We start from the raw sequence: 17,975 nt of genomic DNA, 5'->3' as shown, positions 1-17,975 counted from the left end.
AAGGTTTTTAAGGTGCACAATATATTGGGGAACACACTATCACCACAAAAGCCTTCCTCTGGTTCAAGTACCAGTGTTTACAAATGATTGCCCAGTGTGTGCAACAAGTAGAAACCACAGCTTCACCCTCCTGGATCACTGCAGCCTGGGTCTGCTCCCCTCCAGAGCCCTCCTACTGAGACGAGCTAAACCTGCCTCCTTGTTCAGTTGTAGACCATGAACCCAACTCTTTATTTGACTGTATATATTGAACCCGCCTCCTTCATTTGGTGTATAAAATAAATCAGCAGAGGTTCTGGGCAGCAGTTGCTGCTCTCCATCAGAGTGAGCAGAGCCCAGCTGATCCCAGTCTTTCTGTACAAGTGTCTGTGTGTCTGTCCTTTTTTCCTTTCCAATGTCTCTTTGCAGCTGTTGTTCCTTTCTCATTGGCATTAAGAAAATTCAAAGTTAATAGAGCATTATGCAGTCTATTTCTGGGGATTTTTGTTACCCCTTTCTGTTTATTTAGCATATCCTTTAGAGTTCTGTTTTATCTTTTTTTTTGGTTTTTCGAGACAGGGTTTCTCTGTGTAGCTTTGTGCCTTTCCTGGATCTTCCTCTGTAGACCAGGCTCCCTCACCATCTCAGCCTGTTCCCTTCCTCTCTCATCTCTTCAGATATGCCTGTCTACAGGACCTGAATTATTCTCTCTCTCTCTTTCCCATAAGGCACCATACTGTACCTCTGCTTACTCTAATAGTGACCTTTTGGCTGGTGTTGCAAGGTACTGGATGGGCCCGTGTTTTCTCTTCAGAACCTGGGGTGTTTTAGTCTTTATCTTTATACTTGTAAATACATTTAATTTTCATAAATGTATTTATCAATTTAAAGTGGAAGTCTGTTTTAGAAATCAGATATTACTTACTATATTATATTGTTTTTACCTGTAGTTTTAATCCTTGTGGTCTTATACCCAGTGAAGGGTTCACAACATGCCCACACGCCCACATGGTTGGGCATGTTTGCATATGCCCGGTGGACACTTCCGCCTAGCCAGTTCCAAGTCAAGATAGCCATTTCTGGGACAAGGCGTCTCACGTGACCAGGATCCGTGACATTTCATGGCCACGTAAGCACGCAACGTGGCCATGTGATCTACGCACATGCATGGAGTAGTGACGTGACCTGGGCATGTCCAGCCTTTAAAAAACAAGTGCCATGTTCCTGGTTCCTTCTTCTCCACGCACGTGTCTCTCCCACAGGCCTGTACACTCTCTGTCCCTTTATCTTAAAGAAAACTCTTATTAGTGGATTCTGTCATGTTTTGTGACATTTCCTTGCAGAGTAAGAACACAACTTGGCCAAATAACTAACACCCAGAGTCCCCCAAAGACCATCAAGAGACCAAATCCAATGCAAAAGCAAAGAGTGTTTTTATTGTTGCAAGTTAACTCAGGCCTCTTCATCTGTCTTATGGAGCAGCAGAGCAGGAGAGACCCTGAGTAACAGTGGGGCAGGGTTTTTATAGGGGTCTACACACTACATAGGAACAGACTCAGGATTGATGCACCTCCCATCCAGAGGTGCTGTCCTTGGTTAGCTTGCAGCTGCAGCAAAACTATTACCTCTTTCAGTGGAAGCTGTGGTTTCTACATTTCTTCTTTATCATGAACCTGCTAGTTATAACTTTTAATTGATTTCTTCTACCATATGGGAATATCCGGTGGGGTTTTTCTGTTACTAAAACTAGGGCCAAGGTTGGGGGCTCAAAGGCACATCCTGCTGGGAAAGGGGCCTACATCCTATTGGGTCTTTTCCCCAGCCTGTCATGGCTGCAGAATGGCCAAGGCAGGGGTTGGGACAAGGGTGTGTGTTCCTCAGTGGTTTCAACATTTTCAGAGCATGTGTCATGTGCACATTGTTTTGCTGTTCTTTTCTTCAACTTAGTTTTCAGCCTGAGATGCACAGCAACTTTCAGTGTCCACTGGTAATCTTTTTGTCAGCATTTTCTGAAACTGCAGGACAGAATTTTGTCCTATCTTTATCTTTCTTCTTGTACTGAAGGGCCTAGATGAGGTTTTGTTTTCCTATCGCCAGTGAATGAAGCTAGGCCTCAAGCATCCTATTCAAGGGACTAAGCCTCATCCACAGGGGGAGAATGATTAGGAAAGCTCAGAATATACAGATGTTTCTTTGCTCTGGAAGCCAAGCAGAGCAATAGGTTGTGGGAAATGTCTGTCTCAACTGAATGGGGATTAATACCAAACACAATGGTTCTTTCTAGGCCTGAGAATCGACGGATGCTGTCAAACATGTCATCATCCATCTGAGACACTCTCTTCTTCCTCATTTCTCTCAGGAACTCACCTTTAAGTATATTCTTTTGCTCCTCTGTGCTGAAAAGCACAGCGATATCTTGGGGAGAATAGCCATTCTTCAGTAAAACATTGCATTTATCTGCTACATAGATCACCATGTCTTTCCAGCTCAATTCTTTGTTCTTGCAGGTGCCTAGTACACCTTGAGCACAGGTAAATACTTGGGGCATCTCCAGGGATGTGGGAGGGATATTGGGTGGAGGGTTATCTCTGATTTTCTGTAACTCACCATATAAGAACTGAGCTATTTGGTCTGCATTGCGTACCACTTTTGTGAGCTTTTCCCTTGGATACTGGCATGAAAAATCTGGCAGGCCACTCTGTTGCATGTGGCTGGTCTGAAAATAGTCCAGGAAGATCCAGAGAATTCTGGTAGAATTTTTCTCTCTCTGAGTGATGGATCTTGCCTTATTATACCAGTCCCCATTTTCAGTGCGGAAATTCTGAGCTTCATCAACAATGATGTGTTGGATCCTGTCTGTCTCAAATTTATTTTTCATGAAAGTTTTCCGGGTCACTGCCTGGCAAATATTTTTTCCCCTGTAACAGTGAAAAGGACATTAGTTGTTTCTCTAACTGCATCACATACCCAGCAACACACCACTGCTGTCACAGGTCATTGTACTAATTCCCAAGAATCAGGGTAACTTAAGAGAAAAATTCAAACCCAGATTGATAACACACAGACATAAGATCCAAACACTTACCCGATAAAGTCCCTCAAACGCTGATTTTCACAGATGTAGAGAATTCTATCTGTTTTACAGTGGAATGTGTTTCTGATCTTTTCCATGATCTTCATGGCCATGATTGTCTTCCCCGACCCCGGCAAGCCATGTACAAACAGTTCCTTGGTTTTGTAGAGATTTTTTGAGAATATCTCATACTGTTGGGCTGTGAGAAGATTCAAAATTTCACAGCCAACCTGGTCACTCAAGAAAGATCTGAAGTTGAGCAAGACAATCACAAGGGCCTGCAGCAAGGCTTCCATTTCCTGGGTGTTGGCAAGCTTATAGGAGCATGGGTAATTTATAGGAGAGGCTGACCACTCACTGGTCTCTACATTGCTCTTGGAACTCAGACAGAGAACCTTGGTCATGACACACACCCGCCCAGTGTAGCCACCAGTGTTCACTAGCTTCTGCTTGAGAGTAAAGGCAGTGTGGGTACAGTAGTCCTTTCCCCACTCATCCTGCTCCTCAAGAATGGTGTAGAGGGTGGGGGAGCTATTCTCTGCAATCAGCAGAGCATCACAGATGACTCCCTGCTTCTCTTCCAGGTTCAGGTCCACAGCCCAGCTTTTAGAGACAATCAGCAAACCACAGGAGACAGAACGCATTTCCTGGCTCATTAAGTTCTTCAATCTCTCATGCTCTGAGCACAGCTCCATCCAGAGGGATTCAGGAGTATATGTCAAACGTTTTGGTAACACTGGACATGGAAAGAATAGACAAAATTTCAAATAAGTCTTTGGATTGCTTTGTACAATTCACATATTATGTCTAAAATGGAGAATTAAGTAGATGGCCAACACAAAAGAAACTCAATGGTGTTTTTGGAGGTTTTTTTTTTTTTTTTTTACTCACATGCTTTGTGTGGGTCTATTTCTTACCTTACAGGTCTTTTGCTTATTTACTATGGTTTACAATTTTGTGTTCTTATGATGTGTGTGTGTGTGTGTGTGTGTGTGTGTGTGTGTGTGTGTGTGTGCGTGCGCACGCGCGCGCACACACTCTGTATGTATGTGTTTCCTGTTCTTTTTCTTTATTTTTTTTTCTGTTTGTTTTGTCCTATTCTGGTTTGTTTTAGTTGTCCATTTGTTTTGTAATGAGAGACAAAGTGGGGAAAAGGGTGTGGATTTGAGTGGGTGGGTAGGTGTCAAGGATCTGGGAGGAGCTAGGTGATTAGAATATATTATATGAAAAAACTCTGTTTTTAATAAAAATTAAAATTATAATACATTTTAAAAATAAAAAAGGAACTAATCTCCTCTGTGTAGTACAACTTAAGAGAAATTCCATCTGTATACATCCCCTTCTACTCATATCCCACCAAGCTGTTGGAATGATGTGACTCTCCCATAATCTTACAGAAAAGTCTGTGCCAAGCCAAATGGAATTTATTGAGCCTAAAAATATGCAAACAAAATCTGTGGAGTTATTCTTATATCAGATTCCTTTGTGGAAAGTTCAAAAATATTTCTGATAAGTTAAAAAGTAAAAAAGAGTTCAAGTAAATTAATTTTGAAAATGGACCTAAGGCTATCCTAATACATTAATTACCGGGGCCTTCATACATGTTTATTTATACCCAGGATGTCTCTGTATTGTATTTGAGTAACAGATCTCACAAATAATCAGAGTGTGAAGGTGAAGAGGCCAGTTCCATCCTTCAGAAAACCTGATCTTTCCTAAGTAGGAATTCCTAGACAAAATATACCTAAAAGCTGACATAATCTATCATCTTGAATTATTATTTTCAACCAAGCCCAGAAACTAGTGATTTATTCTCACCACCTTCTTTGAAGCCAAATTACTCACGGTTCTTGTGTGCCCTCCTATTCTGCCATGTGAAGGCTTGTGTTCTTTCCTCTGTCCCTAAAAGCTGACTAAAATGGTCAACTGTATCATTGTGCTTCCAGTGTAAGGCTTTTGCTGTGGCTGTACTGGTTCAGAGAGTTCCGAACCCAGTGTCTGAACCCTTGAGAAGCTGACTCAAATGCACGTGCTCAAGCCCTGGGAATGCTATGTTTTAAATTCCTGGGGGGGGGGGCTTTACTGCTGCACATTTATCAGATTTTGCTGTTACCCTGGTAGATGACTTCAAGGGTACCCACATCTCATTCCCAAGGGGTTTGTAGCACTGTTACATCATAAACTTGGTGTTGCAGAAGGCAATCTCACTGATTTCTTTTTTAGCAAATGTATTAAATGGTCTCTTTCTCCTAATGGAAAAACTAGCTGTTCATACCTGGAAACAAATGCTTTTGGAGATGGACTTTATCCTCCAGTCCTTTTATAGAATACACTGGTCTGCAGAGTGGAGGGCTGTTGGAAAGACTCAGCTGAGACTCAAAGTCTTCACACAGGTTACGGAGGGAAGATGACTGATTGGCAGCTGCCTCTGTGTGACACAGTGAATGAAAACAGTCAGAATAACAAAGCATAGGCTCTATTCCAAAGGGGAAAAATGGGAAGAACACCAGAAATCATACAGGAGGGAAGTTGAAGAGCTTGATCTAGAAGTTAATATAAGGAGCCCTGGTGAAGAGACTGGAAGTCCCATCCACATGACAAAATCAGAATCCTCAAAAGCTTCAAATCCAATAGAAGGTTCTGGAGAAGCAGTGACTCCTTTGACATCACAAGTAATCAGTAGAGAGGAGGTCCCCTGTGTCACTTCACTGGGTGCCAACTGGATAGTGGATCCATTGGTTAGTACTGCGCTACCTTGGGGGTCCTGATAGCAAGTAACAATCTCAAATCAGGGATCCTGGTTTCAGCCTGCCACTGTTCATGGGCAGGAGACAGCTGTGAAAGGTAAGCATGGGGCAAGGAAGGACTGGGCACTGACATGCCAAGGAAGGAGGAGGCTGGACTCAGAAAGAGAAGCTTGGGGCTGGAGAGTTGGCTCACAGGTCAAGAGCACTAGCTGGGAGGCAGAGGCAGGCAGATCTCTGTGAGTTCAAGGCCATCCTGTATATAGAGCAGGTTCTAGGATAGCCAGAGCTATGCAGAGAAATCTTGTCTTGAAAAACCAAAACAGACAAAAAGAGAAGAAATAGTAATCTCTTATTTCTCATTAGACCAAAATTAAATAAAACTATAAAGCAATAACAAGAGAAAGTACAGAACTTTACAAACACATGGAGATTAAACAATGAATGATCAGCATGTCATTAATGGAATCAGGAAAGTAAAACATTCACATAACCAAATGAAAATGGAAGCAGCAGTCATAGGAACCTTTGGAATGTATCAAAGGCACATTCAATAGTGGAGTTTATAGCTGTGAGTGATTACATGGAAAAAACAGAGCCATCTCAAGTAAGTAACATCATGGAATTTCAACTCAGAGAAACAATTCACCAAACAAGAAGAACCCAAGCCAAAAATTAGTAGATAGAAAAAAAATAATCATCAGGGTAGAAATTAAAGAAGTAGAAATGAAAAAAATAATCAAAAGAATGAGTAAAACATACCTTTTAAAAAATAGATAAGATTGATAAACCCTTAGCTAAACCAACTAGAGAAAGAGAAGACATAACATTACAACAGGTATCAGTAAAATCCAGAGGATCATTAGGGAACACTTTGAAAACCTGTATTCTAAAGAGGTGAAAAATCTAGGGTTTTGGATCAAAGGAGAAATCCATTGACCTGTATCACCTACCCAAACTAAATCAAGATTGCTTAAGTGGCAGCTGCCAAATGCAGCTAAATCCCTTCCAATTCAATGAACCTTCTCACATTTCCAAGAAGATTGTGTTGTCTCTTTGCAAAGACCTGAGACAGAAGTACAGCCTCCCATCTGTGCATACCCAACAGGAAGATGAAGAGAATCCTAGCAAAGAAAACCCCAGAACTGGGTGGATTCATGTTGACTTCTAATAGACTGTCACTGAAGAATTAACAGCAATGTTCCTCAAACTATTCTGTGAAATAGAAGGGAAGAAACACTATTAATTCACCCCATAAAGCTGTATTGTCTTGGTAGCACAACCATAAAAAGACAAAACAAAAATTTAGCTTCTCCATTTCCATGATAAACTCCTAAGAACCTGCAAACCAAACTTAATCCAACACTAAAAAGATCACCTCCCATGATCAAGTAGGCTGCATTCCAGTGAAGCAAGAGTGGCTTAACATAGGCAAATTAATAAATGCAATGTGTCACATAAGTAGAATCTGGGACAAAAATCACAGATCATCTCACTAGATGCAGAAAATGAGTGTGTTGGAATTTTACATCTTTCCACAATAAAATCCCTTAAGAAACCAGGTAAAGAACAGACGTCAACATGATAAAAGCTGCATATGACAAATGTAAGCCTAGCATTACACTAGGTGAGAAAAAACTAAAAGAACTGTCTCTAACATCAAGGTTCACTCTTATTCAAGTGTACAAATAGAAAAGAAGTCAATTGTCCCACTTGCAGATGCTGTGACCCTAAACTTAAAGACCTTAAAGACTCTACCAGTAAGCTTTTATACTTGATAACTTCCACAGAGTAGCAGGATATAAAAACCAATAGATAAATCCTGCTGCTCTTCTATATACCAATAACAAACTTGCTGAGAAACAGATCTGGAAAATCTCCTTAATGACTGCTTTAAAAAAATCCCTGATAACATACCTAACAAAGGAGGCAAGAGGCCTCTACGATGAAAACTTTCAACCCTGAGGCAGACACCAGAAGAACAAATTCTCCTGTGAAAATGGCTGTCACTAAACTCAGTCCAATGAGTCCATACAAACCCTATCAAATTCCAATGATGTTTTTCACAGAACTAAGAAAAACATCCTGAAATTCATATAGAAGAACAAGAGACTGATTAGCCAATGAAGATTTAGCAAAAAGAGCAATTAGGTCCAACCAAAATACATTACATCTGTTGTGGGTTCCTGACTCCCAGAATTGGTAACATACTTAACTTTGGCACCAGGTGATCATTATTATGAGGTTCCAGCATCTTATAGTGCTGGATTTTAAATAATAAGTGTATAAATAAGAAATCCATTTTTATGGTACTGGTGAGATGGCTCAGTGGGTAAAGGTGTTGTGGTGGTTTGAAAGAAAATGGTCCCCAAAGGGAGTGGCACTATTGAGAAGTGTGTCCTTGTTGGAGGAAGTATGCCAGTGTGAAGGTGTGGAAGCCCATTTTCATGTTTCTTAGTGGCTTTAGCCAGCAGGTCTGCATAGAGAGGGTGATTGGACCACACGCCTGTGTGCAGGTGCCTGCGATCATCTGCACCTGTAGTACTCTCATCTACTCCTCCAGCAACCATCTGTCTGCACGCTGCCATGTTCCACCATGACAATAATGGCCTGAACCTCTGAAACTGTAAGCAAGCCACCCCAGTTAAGTATTTTCCTTTATAAGAGGTGCCGTGGTCATAGTGTCTCTTCACAGCAGTAGAAACCATGACTAAGACAGGTGCCTGCCTCCATGCCTGATGACCTGAGTTCAAACTCTGGCACCCACTTGGTGGAAGGAGAAGTGACCCATGTTGGTATCTGACCTCCATGTGTGAACTGTGGCATATGCACACATGTGCCACAAAAGAAAGCTATTTCCAACTTTTAAAAAAGATTTATTTATTTATTATATACAGTGTTCTGCCTGCATGTATGCCTGCAAGACAGAAGAGGAAATCAGATCTCATTACAAATAGTTGTGAGCCACCATGTGGTTGCTGGGAATTGAACTCAGGACCCCTGGAAGAGCAGCCAGTGCTCTCAACCGCTGAGACATCTCTCCAGTCCTACAAATTTCTTGTATCCAAAAAGCATCAAGACCAGAGAAAGTCAACTTTAGTAGGTGAAAGAACTCAGATTTTCAGAGTGTGAAGAATACAGAGGAACTCAAAAGAGTTGAAAAGGACAGAGAAGGGAGAACTCTCCCCTCTTACCTGGACCAGCATCCACCATCATGTCTACCCACTCCTTAGTAGTTAGGTTGTAGATACCTTTCTCCTTGTCTACCATCCATGAAGTGGGAGCTTTTGAGAACACTGCACAGCAGAAAGGCTCCACTTTGATCACACAGAGATAACCGTGCAAATTCCCCTTTTCAAACACATCTATGACTCTGGTCTGGTGAGACACATTTTTTTTAGGTGAACAAAAATGGAAAACTGGCAACTTGGATATTGCTTCATTTACCACTCTTTCCAAAGAGTCCCGATCAATATTGTCTTTTGGGCATCCCAGGACCCTCTTACTCTTGTCATCCACTCCAATGAAAAGGTAGCCCCCAAGGGTATTTGCAAATGCAGAGACATACTCTGGAATTATATTTTTTATATAGTTTTGGATGTTTTTTGTAGAGAATTGTTTAAACTCTATAGAAGTAGATTCAGGAAAAGGCAAGGTGTGACCATATTCAAGTTTCTCACACTGGAAAATTTCAGAAGCAGATTTTAATTCAGGGTTGTTCTGATGCATAGTTTTGAATTTTTTAGCAGGTGGAGTTCCTTCATCAGTTAGAGTAGAATTGAGACTCTTCTTACTCTTTAAAAATGCTAATGCATCTATAAAATTCATTTCAATCACAGAAGTTCCAGATCTACAGTACAAGGAAGAATTTTGGCTGCAAATATGAGGCTTAGCAGAACCATCTGTAGGGCAGCAGATCCAAGATTTAATAAAAATATAAAAATGGTTCCCTTGTTGTTGGGTCTCAAAGAAAGTCTGATAATTAGAAGACTGGATAAGCTCTCTCAAAGACTGTTCCAAGTCCTGTCCCATCTCCACAGGATGATCACTGTTGTTGGCCATTTGTATCTCAATCACTCCTCCTCCAGAGTTTAACAGAGCACAGACAGCTTCTATAATTTTTGTCTTCTCCAGCTTTCTCTTCCCTGAGTCCATTTTCTTTCGGTTTTCTTCCCCAAGAGTCACTTCTTTTACACAGATGACCAAGTCTGGGTGAGACTGTATCACCTCTAAGCAGAGATTTGTTTCCATGTTGGTCCTATAGTCAAACAATCCAAACACTTGTTTTACCTTTACTACAGTTAATTCTCTCATGCACACAATTCATTCATCTACTTACTGAAAATATTTAGTCTTAGTCAAATATATCCTGTCAAAGCAATAAAATATCAAGTAATAAAAATAGTCCTTTCTCTTTAGAAATAGTTTTGGGTGTAATGAAAGTAAAACTTACCATCACATGTGATATGGGCTATGGGAGGAAAAACACATTAAAGAGATGTCTGAACTAATTTGCCTATTAAACTGTTAGTTTAATAATGCTCCCAGGAGTAGCAGTCACCTATTCACTGGAATTGTTAGAGTGAAGCCATCAGCATTGAGGTACAGGAGCAGGAGGGATCACCTAATGCAAGGGGGTGCCATGGCATGAGATTTCACAGCTTGAAACATTTCCTAATGAACTAGGGGGCAAATACAGAATATACTGGAAGGAGATATCAAAAAGGTCCGACAGAGAGGCAGGAGAAACACAAAAGGAATAAGGTATCAGGGAACAGAGCACAGGGCCAGCTGCTGAGAATTCATGTATGTAAGCTACTGACAGGTGCTACAGGTTGATATTGGAAAGTCTATTGTATGATTTAGTGAAATGCCAGGAGGTGGTGGTGCAAGCCTTTAATCTCAGCACTTGGGAGGAGAGACAGAGGCAGAGGCAGGAGGATCTCTGAGTTTAAGTCCAGCCTGGTCTACAGAGTAAGTTCCTGGACAGCCAGGGCTACACAGAGAAACCCTGTCTCAACCCCCCCCCCAAAAGGATTTAATGAATGACAGACTGGTGACTTGAAAGGACTGAAGAAGCTGAGGTCTTAGATACAAGTGCCAACAGACATGTCTTGGCTTGCATTTATATCACATACTGATGCAGAATATTCCTTTACACTGTGTGAAGATGTGTCACTGTGATTGGTTTAATCAAGAGCTGAATGGCCAATAGCTAGGCAGGAAGAGGTTAGACATAACTTCTGGGGAAAGGAAGGTCTTGGGGAAGAAGAAAGGCAGAGTTGTCAGCCTGATAAAGAGGAAGCAGAACATGCAGGAGGCAAGGTACAAGCCACCAGCCACATGGCAACACTCAGATTAATAGAAATGGGTTAATTTAAGTCATAAGAGCCAGTTAGAAACAAGCCTAAGACAAGGCTGAGCATTCATAATTACTAAGAATTCTCTATGTCTTTATTAGGAAGCTGCCTTGTGGGACAGAGAAAGACTTGATACATATAGTGCCCAATATGGGGCTCAAATATCCAAACACAGGGTCTGAGAAAGCTAAGAAAAGTTCTGGTCAAGGACCCAGATTTAGCTTCCTAGTCCTGCAGTGTCTCAGGTGGGCTGGTGCTCAGTGGCATACAGAGGCGTGGCTACTAGCTGTTGCCTGGGGGTTTGGTCAGTTGCCGGTGCCATGTGCCAGTGCTGTGCACTAAGCTGAGCCACATGGTGGCTGACATGACAGTTTAAGATTTGTCTCTTATGGTCAGAGAACACTATAGATGATTAGTAAAGTCAGGTCCAGACACAGAAAACCTAAAAAGGTACAGTATATTTAAAAATGTGCTTAGATGCTGAAGAAAGAAAAGAAAATGGGTATAGACAGTCATAGAAAAATAGTTTAAAAATAATAAAATCTTTAAAGAGAGAGTAAAATAATATAAAAAGTATAAGCCACATAAGGATGAAAATGCACAGGGTGCCTGGATCCTATATGGTGTTTTGTGAATTTTGAATTTTTAAAATGCTAATGAACAGAGAACAACAGCTGCTGAGAGACATTTGATTGTGGAATGGACTGCTGAATTAAATGAGCTTATATACGTTAGGGATGTCTTGGCTTCAGAATGGAAGTCAGATAACACTTTGTGTTGGGGGAAAGGTTGGGCTTTTTTTTCCCACAGGAAATGAAAAGCTATGTATTCCTTCAAATAAATTGAGATCTAATTTGATCTGGGGGAGAACTTGAGGATCTTGGCTACTTATATGAGGGAAAAATCAAGAAAGACTACAAAACAGGTGATGTATGAGCTGATCCCTTGACAAGAAAACAGCTCTGAAACTGGATGAGACATGATAAATCTTGTTGGCTACAGAGTCCTCATGACTTATTATTACATGTCATCCTTTCATATGGCATGAATAGAGGTTTGGTTATACAATCCAACCAAACTTATAAAGTTGACAGATGTGTTTTACCTGCTCAAACATAAAACAGAAAATCATCTTTAGCCTATTAGTATACTCTGCACACTATATACTTGTATTAACGCAGATATATATGTTACCTTTAAAAGTTTGTGTGTTTTCAGAAAAAAAGGACCAGACACCAGTGAAGACAAGCAGCTCAGGTGGTCTAACCCCTCAGAATGCCTCTATTAGTGTCCTCAAAGTTCTACATCCAGAACAACTTCAAAGGTGCTGGCTGAAATGGTCCAGCCTCATGCGCTCCTCCAGCCAGGACTTTGGATAAGCCCTGCACTTTCCCTTTCCTCAGAGACTGGACAACAAATGATACAGCTAGCTCTCCCAGGACCATTATCTCTATTTTCTCCGGGTCCTCTATAGATGTCATCACCCCCAGACAACAGGAAGCAGTCTAGAAAACATGACATCCACATTCCCAAGAGGTGGGGTGGGTGGTTTTTAGTTGTTCAGTGGATTATGGATGTTTATCATTGTTTAGGGGGGGTTGAACTCAAGTTGTTATTGGTTATATCAGGGAGGAAACTCAGCAAAGGAGATTTTAGTTATATTGTATATATGTTTCTACTCTTATTTAAGATATTTTTGTATATTGACACAAATATAAATTAAGTTTGTTTTTGTTATACTGTATATATGTTTCTATTCTTGTTTAAGGTATTGTACTTGTGCAGCTCATTTAAAAATATAAAGTTTTAGTCCCTGAAAACTATTCAGGATAACAAAGACAGATTAATAGTCAGTCATCTATGACAATCAAATTTGTAGTCACATTACATATGTTTTCATGGTTAAACCAATATATTGTAGATAGAAAGATGGTCTTCAAACATTTCAGAGACCTACAGAATATGGTATTTAAGATGTTTTAATAACCTAAGGCTTTTCATGAGAATGAGACATATCTTCTCTTGGCAGCACCAATCTACTTCATGAAAGGATGATGGATGACAAAGAACCTCCACATGGAGTTTGCTTTCTTTGTGGCAAGGTTAGCCACTGGGCAGGAAACTGCTCTTGCCTTGACTGCTGACATTATGCTGTCCAAACTGGACAAGCAGAACTCAAAAGAAAGCGACTGCCAAACTTTGCCAGGACAAAATGGGACAGTCCTTCACAATTCTTCCTTCACAGAAAAGTCTGTCAGATATTCTAGGCCCATAGCCTGAAATGGATGCCCCAAGGTTACAGAGGAACCTTGGGAGACTGTTCAGGCAGCTAGCAGTTTCTGTCATTTCTATAGTTTTGGAAGTTTTGTTTGTTTTGCACCTCTGCTTACTCAGGTAATATTATATCCTTCTTGGATGGAGTTGAAGACTAGATAGTCATAGTTACAGTTTTCTTTGTTACCAAATTCAGAAAAGAACCTTACAAAAGTAGTGTAAAGTATATAAGGTTGAGATACATAAAAGCTTAAAATGTTTATCTAAGAAAATGTTTTCAGGTCTAAAAGATGTTTTGGGTTGGTAATAGAAATTAGGAAAGAAAGTGAATTAGGTACAAAACTTGGGACTCACCAAGATAGGACAGATATTGGAATATTTTCTCTGAATTTGCCAAATACAAATGGACTGGACATTGTGAATGTAATTCTTACCTGATAATTGTTGTTATTGTTTATAGTTTCATTATGTTAGAGTTAAAACCTTTCCTTTTTATTTAGACAAAATGGAGGAAATGTTGCAGAATATTGTTTTACACTCTGTGAAGATGTGTCACTGTGATTGGTTTAATAAAGAGCTGAATTGCCAATCACTAAGCAGAAAGAGGTTAGGCGGGACTTCTGGGTATAGATAGGACTCTGGGAAGAAGAAAGGCAGAGTCACCAGCAGAACACAGAGGAAGCAGGACATGCAAGAGGAGAGGTAAAAGCCATGAGCCACATGGCAACATGTAGATTAATAGAAATGGGTTAATTTAAGTTTTAAGAGCTAGTTGGAAATAAGCCTAAGCTAAAACTGAACATTCATAATTACTAAGAATTCTCCATGTCATTATTTGGGAACTGCCTGGTGGGACAGAGAAAGACTTGTTACAACATACTATTGTTATATTTATCTGGATACTAAAAATGCCTAACCCTATATCCTTGCTAAGAGTACAGGGATCATTTACCATAATATGACTCTTAGTGAAAGGATTAAGTAATTCACCAAGCACTTAACACTATGCTTTGGCACACAGATGTCCAGTATGCAAAACTATACTAATTGTCATTATGTCACAATGGCTTGAGGAATGAATACCAGGTACAGGTATAGTGTTATCAAATGTAGACAGCCAGTCATTAGATAAACTTACTAAAAAAGAGAGGTTCAGAAATGTATATGGAGGAAGAGAAGTTGAAGATTATTTTTTCTTTAGGATGAGAAAGGCTTAAACAATATTTGCCATGGATGAGAGAGAGCCAGTAGGAAAGTGAGGACTTAAAGATGGAGGAAGAGGCTGTGAGTAAAACAATGGAATCCTGAGAGTCAAGGTTTGGAAAAGATTGTGGTTCAGAATCTGTAAGAAGACAAAGAGGAGAAAAGCAAACCTGTTGATATTGAGGTTAGGTTTATAGCTGTGGGGGAGGCAGGAGGGAGAATCTTCTAATGCCTTCCTTTTTCCTCTTCAGCTAGGAAACAAAATCACTCCCTCTGGAAAGAGGCTTTTGCTATAAAGGTAGGAGGAGAAATGTAGTGCAATAGAGTGGAAAAAGTTTGAAGAACATCACAGCGATATGGGGAATGAAGGATGTGCCCACAAAGAAAAATACTGCAGAGAAAGTGAGTGAGCCTTGTGTCTAAGCTACTTCTCTGCCGCTGTGATGAAACACCCTGACAAAGACAACTGGGGAAGGTAGGGTTGGTTTGGCTCACGGTGAGAAGTTCGGATGACCAGAGCCAGGAAGACAAGGCAGCTGGAATTTGCACAGCTTGGTCACAGTGTAACCACCCATGGTCAGGAAGAGGGAGCAAGAAATGCCTTTGCTCAGCTAGCTGGTTCTTTTTTTCAGTCTAGGCACCACAGCCTTGAAATGGTGCCACCTTCCTTTAGAATGGGTCTTCTCAATTAACTCAGTCAACATAATCACTCACACATATGCCTATAGATGAAATAATCCCTTAGGTATGAGCCTGGAGGTCTTTCTTCTATGCGATTCCATTTCTCATCAAGTCAACATTGAACACAGTTATACCATGTCTTCATTCACCCAACACACATAAGTTTACAAAATGTAATAATGACTCAAAAAAGCCATTTTATAGCAGGGCAATGCACATTATGATAGTATTTGCATAGAAAACTTACAGACAAGGGGTTGAAGAGATGGCTCAGTGTATACGAGTGTTTTGCCTGTATGTATGTCTGTGTACCACCTGCCTGGTGCCAGTGGTGGTTAGAAAAGGGCATCAGATCCCTGGGACCAGAGTTATGGACAGTTGTTCACTTTAATGTTGGTGCTGGGAATTGAACCCCGGTCTTCTGCAGAAACAAGAAGTCTTCTTCACTGCTGAGCCATCTCTCCAGCTCCAGATAACAGAGTTTTTAGGAAGTAAATATCTTAAAAATGTCATATGACACAGAATAAAGCTATACTAGAGTTTGATAGGCAGAATGCCTCCCTACAGGAAATGGGTGAGCTACCATGGAGGGGCCTGTGGGACAACAGGTCCAGAGTCAATAGCACCTTTCCATGAGAACTGAAGAAAAGTGATCTTTGTCTGCCTTACACCACCGTAGAAACTGTTGGTGAAAGATTAGGCCTCTGATTGATGTGTATGGAAAGTAAGGGTGGGATGCACAAACCTCTAGATGGGCAGGAGCAGTACACTGAGCAAAACAAGTTGGAACCGGCTATCTTGGGGCAGAAACAGAACAGAAAGAAATAGAGCTGTAGAACGAGAGACATTTGGGAAACAAAAATCACAGGGTCCTTGGCTCTTTTCCAACAGCTTCTAGATTATAAACTCCGGGTTAGACAGTAACAGTGCTATTTCTGCCTCTCAGCGCCTCAGTTAAGGACAGTATCTCACAGGGGTTTCTAAGTCGCATCTATAGAATCTCTTTCAACATTGCAATTTCAAAAACTGCAGCTGGGGGCCTGAGCACTTGCACTCTCGGCATCTAACTTGCACCTGCTAAGGGTGACAGGCTCTGCCAGCACAGAAACCTGCTGCTGAGGGCAGCCCTGGCATTCAGGCATGCATGGTCCCGCTCCACCCCATCCCCCAATCCCAGTCCCTCACTCCTCTGCGAGCCTCCCTTCCCCTGTGCTGGCCTAGTCAGGTTGGCAACCACCCGGATCACCCCGTCACCCTCATTCTTTTTAAGGAACTTGTGGCTGAGCCTGATAAAATACCTGGGTCTTCAGGCAGGAGAGACACACAGATGTCACCTTGACTTCTCAACTGCTCAAGCCTCCGGGTTCCGGATTTGGCGGGCTAGACCTCGGTGGTGGCGCTAAGGAGCTGCAGGGCCCTAAGCACCTGGAGCCTAGCCTTCCAATCCCAGGTCCAGTAAATTTGCCAGGCTGGCACTAAGGTCCCGCCTTTCCTTTAAAATGGTTGGCTGCGCTCCCCGCCAAAGCCACGGAAACCAAGAGACTTTAGGAAGTCTACTAAATACCGGGAAACTTGAAACTCATAAGTTAAACTTTAATCATCCTAAACTTTAGATATATTGAGCTTCCGAATTGTTCCTGGTGTCTTTAGTTTCTCTTTTGGGCTTCGCGCGGTTCTCACTCCTTCCTGCTCTGTGGCTCTCCCAGGACTCTGTCACCTGCCCATCCAGTCTGCATCTACCAACCAATCAATTTACCGAATCTATTCATATGCCTATATTAATTACACAAAATGGGATAAAACTCATTCCAGAGGAGAAAAGCTCTTCCTCAGACCCTGCCCTCTGCCTCCCGACTCCCATCCGACCCTGGCCCCCTGGAAGTCGCACCCAATCCTCACCTCTTTTAATCTGAGGGAAAGAACTCCCAGTTCTCTTGCTCCTCTTCCCCTGAAGTTGGAAACAGGCACGAACCTTTGCCTTCCAGAACTCAGCCACTGGCACAAATCCTGAGTGTCTGTGGTCGGGTCGAGTTCCAGTGGGGTCTGGTCACCCGCCTTGAGGCACAGAGGAACAGCTCTGTCTCCAGCTTGGGTTGGGCAGTGGTCACAGCCAATTGTTGGAATCAACCCTTCTAACTTCTGTACCTTGCTTTGGGGAAAAACGAAACTGTTCCGATTTCCTGTCCGGCTGCAGGTCTTTGGCACGCTGCCAGCTTGAGCTCCCTGTTGGTTTAGGGTGGACTGGACTGTCTAGCAGCCCTTCTCTCTCCAGCTAAACCCTCATCCTGGTCTGTGGGCAGAACTCCTTACTGCAGGCCTGGCCCAGTGGGTTACAGCCCTGAGCTGCTGCCTCTGCCTGAAGGCCGAGTTCTCTGCAGTGGAAAGCTTCTGGCAGGAGCAGAGATTCACGCTGGTCTAGGGAGTGAGAGAGGAGCTTTTATCAGGATCTCACCCCCTGTCCTCCGAGGTGAAAACTAACCACCATTAACCCTTCATACTTGCAGATCTTTATATGTTGTGTGTTCCTAACGCATTTACACTTATTAGACATGTGTTAAAACAGTTAACAGCATCACGATATGCATTTTAGTTCATAACCTGTTTTCCCATGCTTCTAAACTCCATTTTCCATTTCAGTATGTCTTCAGACCACCATCTTCA

The 17,975-nt window shown here is 41.7% G+C and overlaps 1 protein-coding gene across 2 annotated transcripts; it reads right to left on the bottom strand.

Annotated features, from left to right (window-relative positions):
• Nucleotides 1-1,388: 1,388 nt before the first annotated feature.
• LOC143266950 (schlafen family member 13-like) lies at nucleotides 1,389-17,701 on the bottom strand. Of its 2 annotated transcripts, XM_076543009.1 has the most exons (5): nucleotides 17,214-17,701; nucleotides 8,991-10,054; nucleotides 5,328-5,480; nucleotides 3,065-3,788; nucleotides 1,389-2,897 (listed from the first exon to the last, which is right to left on the bottom strand). In XM_076543009.1, the coding sequence occupies exons 2-5, from the start codon at nucleotides 10,045-10,047 to the stop codon at nucleotides 2,114-2,116; spliced, it is 2,718 nt and encodes a 905-aa protein (XP_076399124.1). In that variant the 5' UTR covers nucleotides 10,048-10,054; nucleotides 17,214-17,701; the 3' UTR covers nucleotides 1,389-2,113. The 2 variants fall into 2 exon arrangements, with proteins under 2 accessions (XP_076399124.1, XP_076399122.1); XM_076543007.1 differs by lacking the exons at nucleotides 1,389-2,897; nucleotides 3,065-3,788; nucleotides 17,214-17,701 and adding an exon at nucleotides 16,613-16,765 and having other exon boundaries at nucleotides 5,296-5,480.
• Between the last annotated feature and the right edge of the window lie 274 nt (nucleotides 17,702-17,975).

This window comes from Peromyscus maniculatus, chromosome 8 (assembly GCF_049852395.1).
Source record: "Peromyscus maniculatus bairdii isolate BWxNUB_F1_BW_parent chromosome 8, HU_Pman_BW_mat_3.1, whole genome shotgun sequence".
Taxonomy (NCBI): domain Eukaryota; kingdom Metazoa; phylum Chordata; class Mammalia; order Rodentia; family Cricetidae; genus Peromyscus; species Peromyscus maniculatus.
This window is presented reverse-complemented; position numbering and strand designations above follow the sequence as displayed.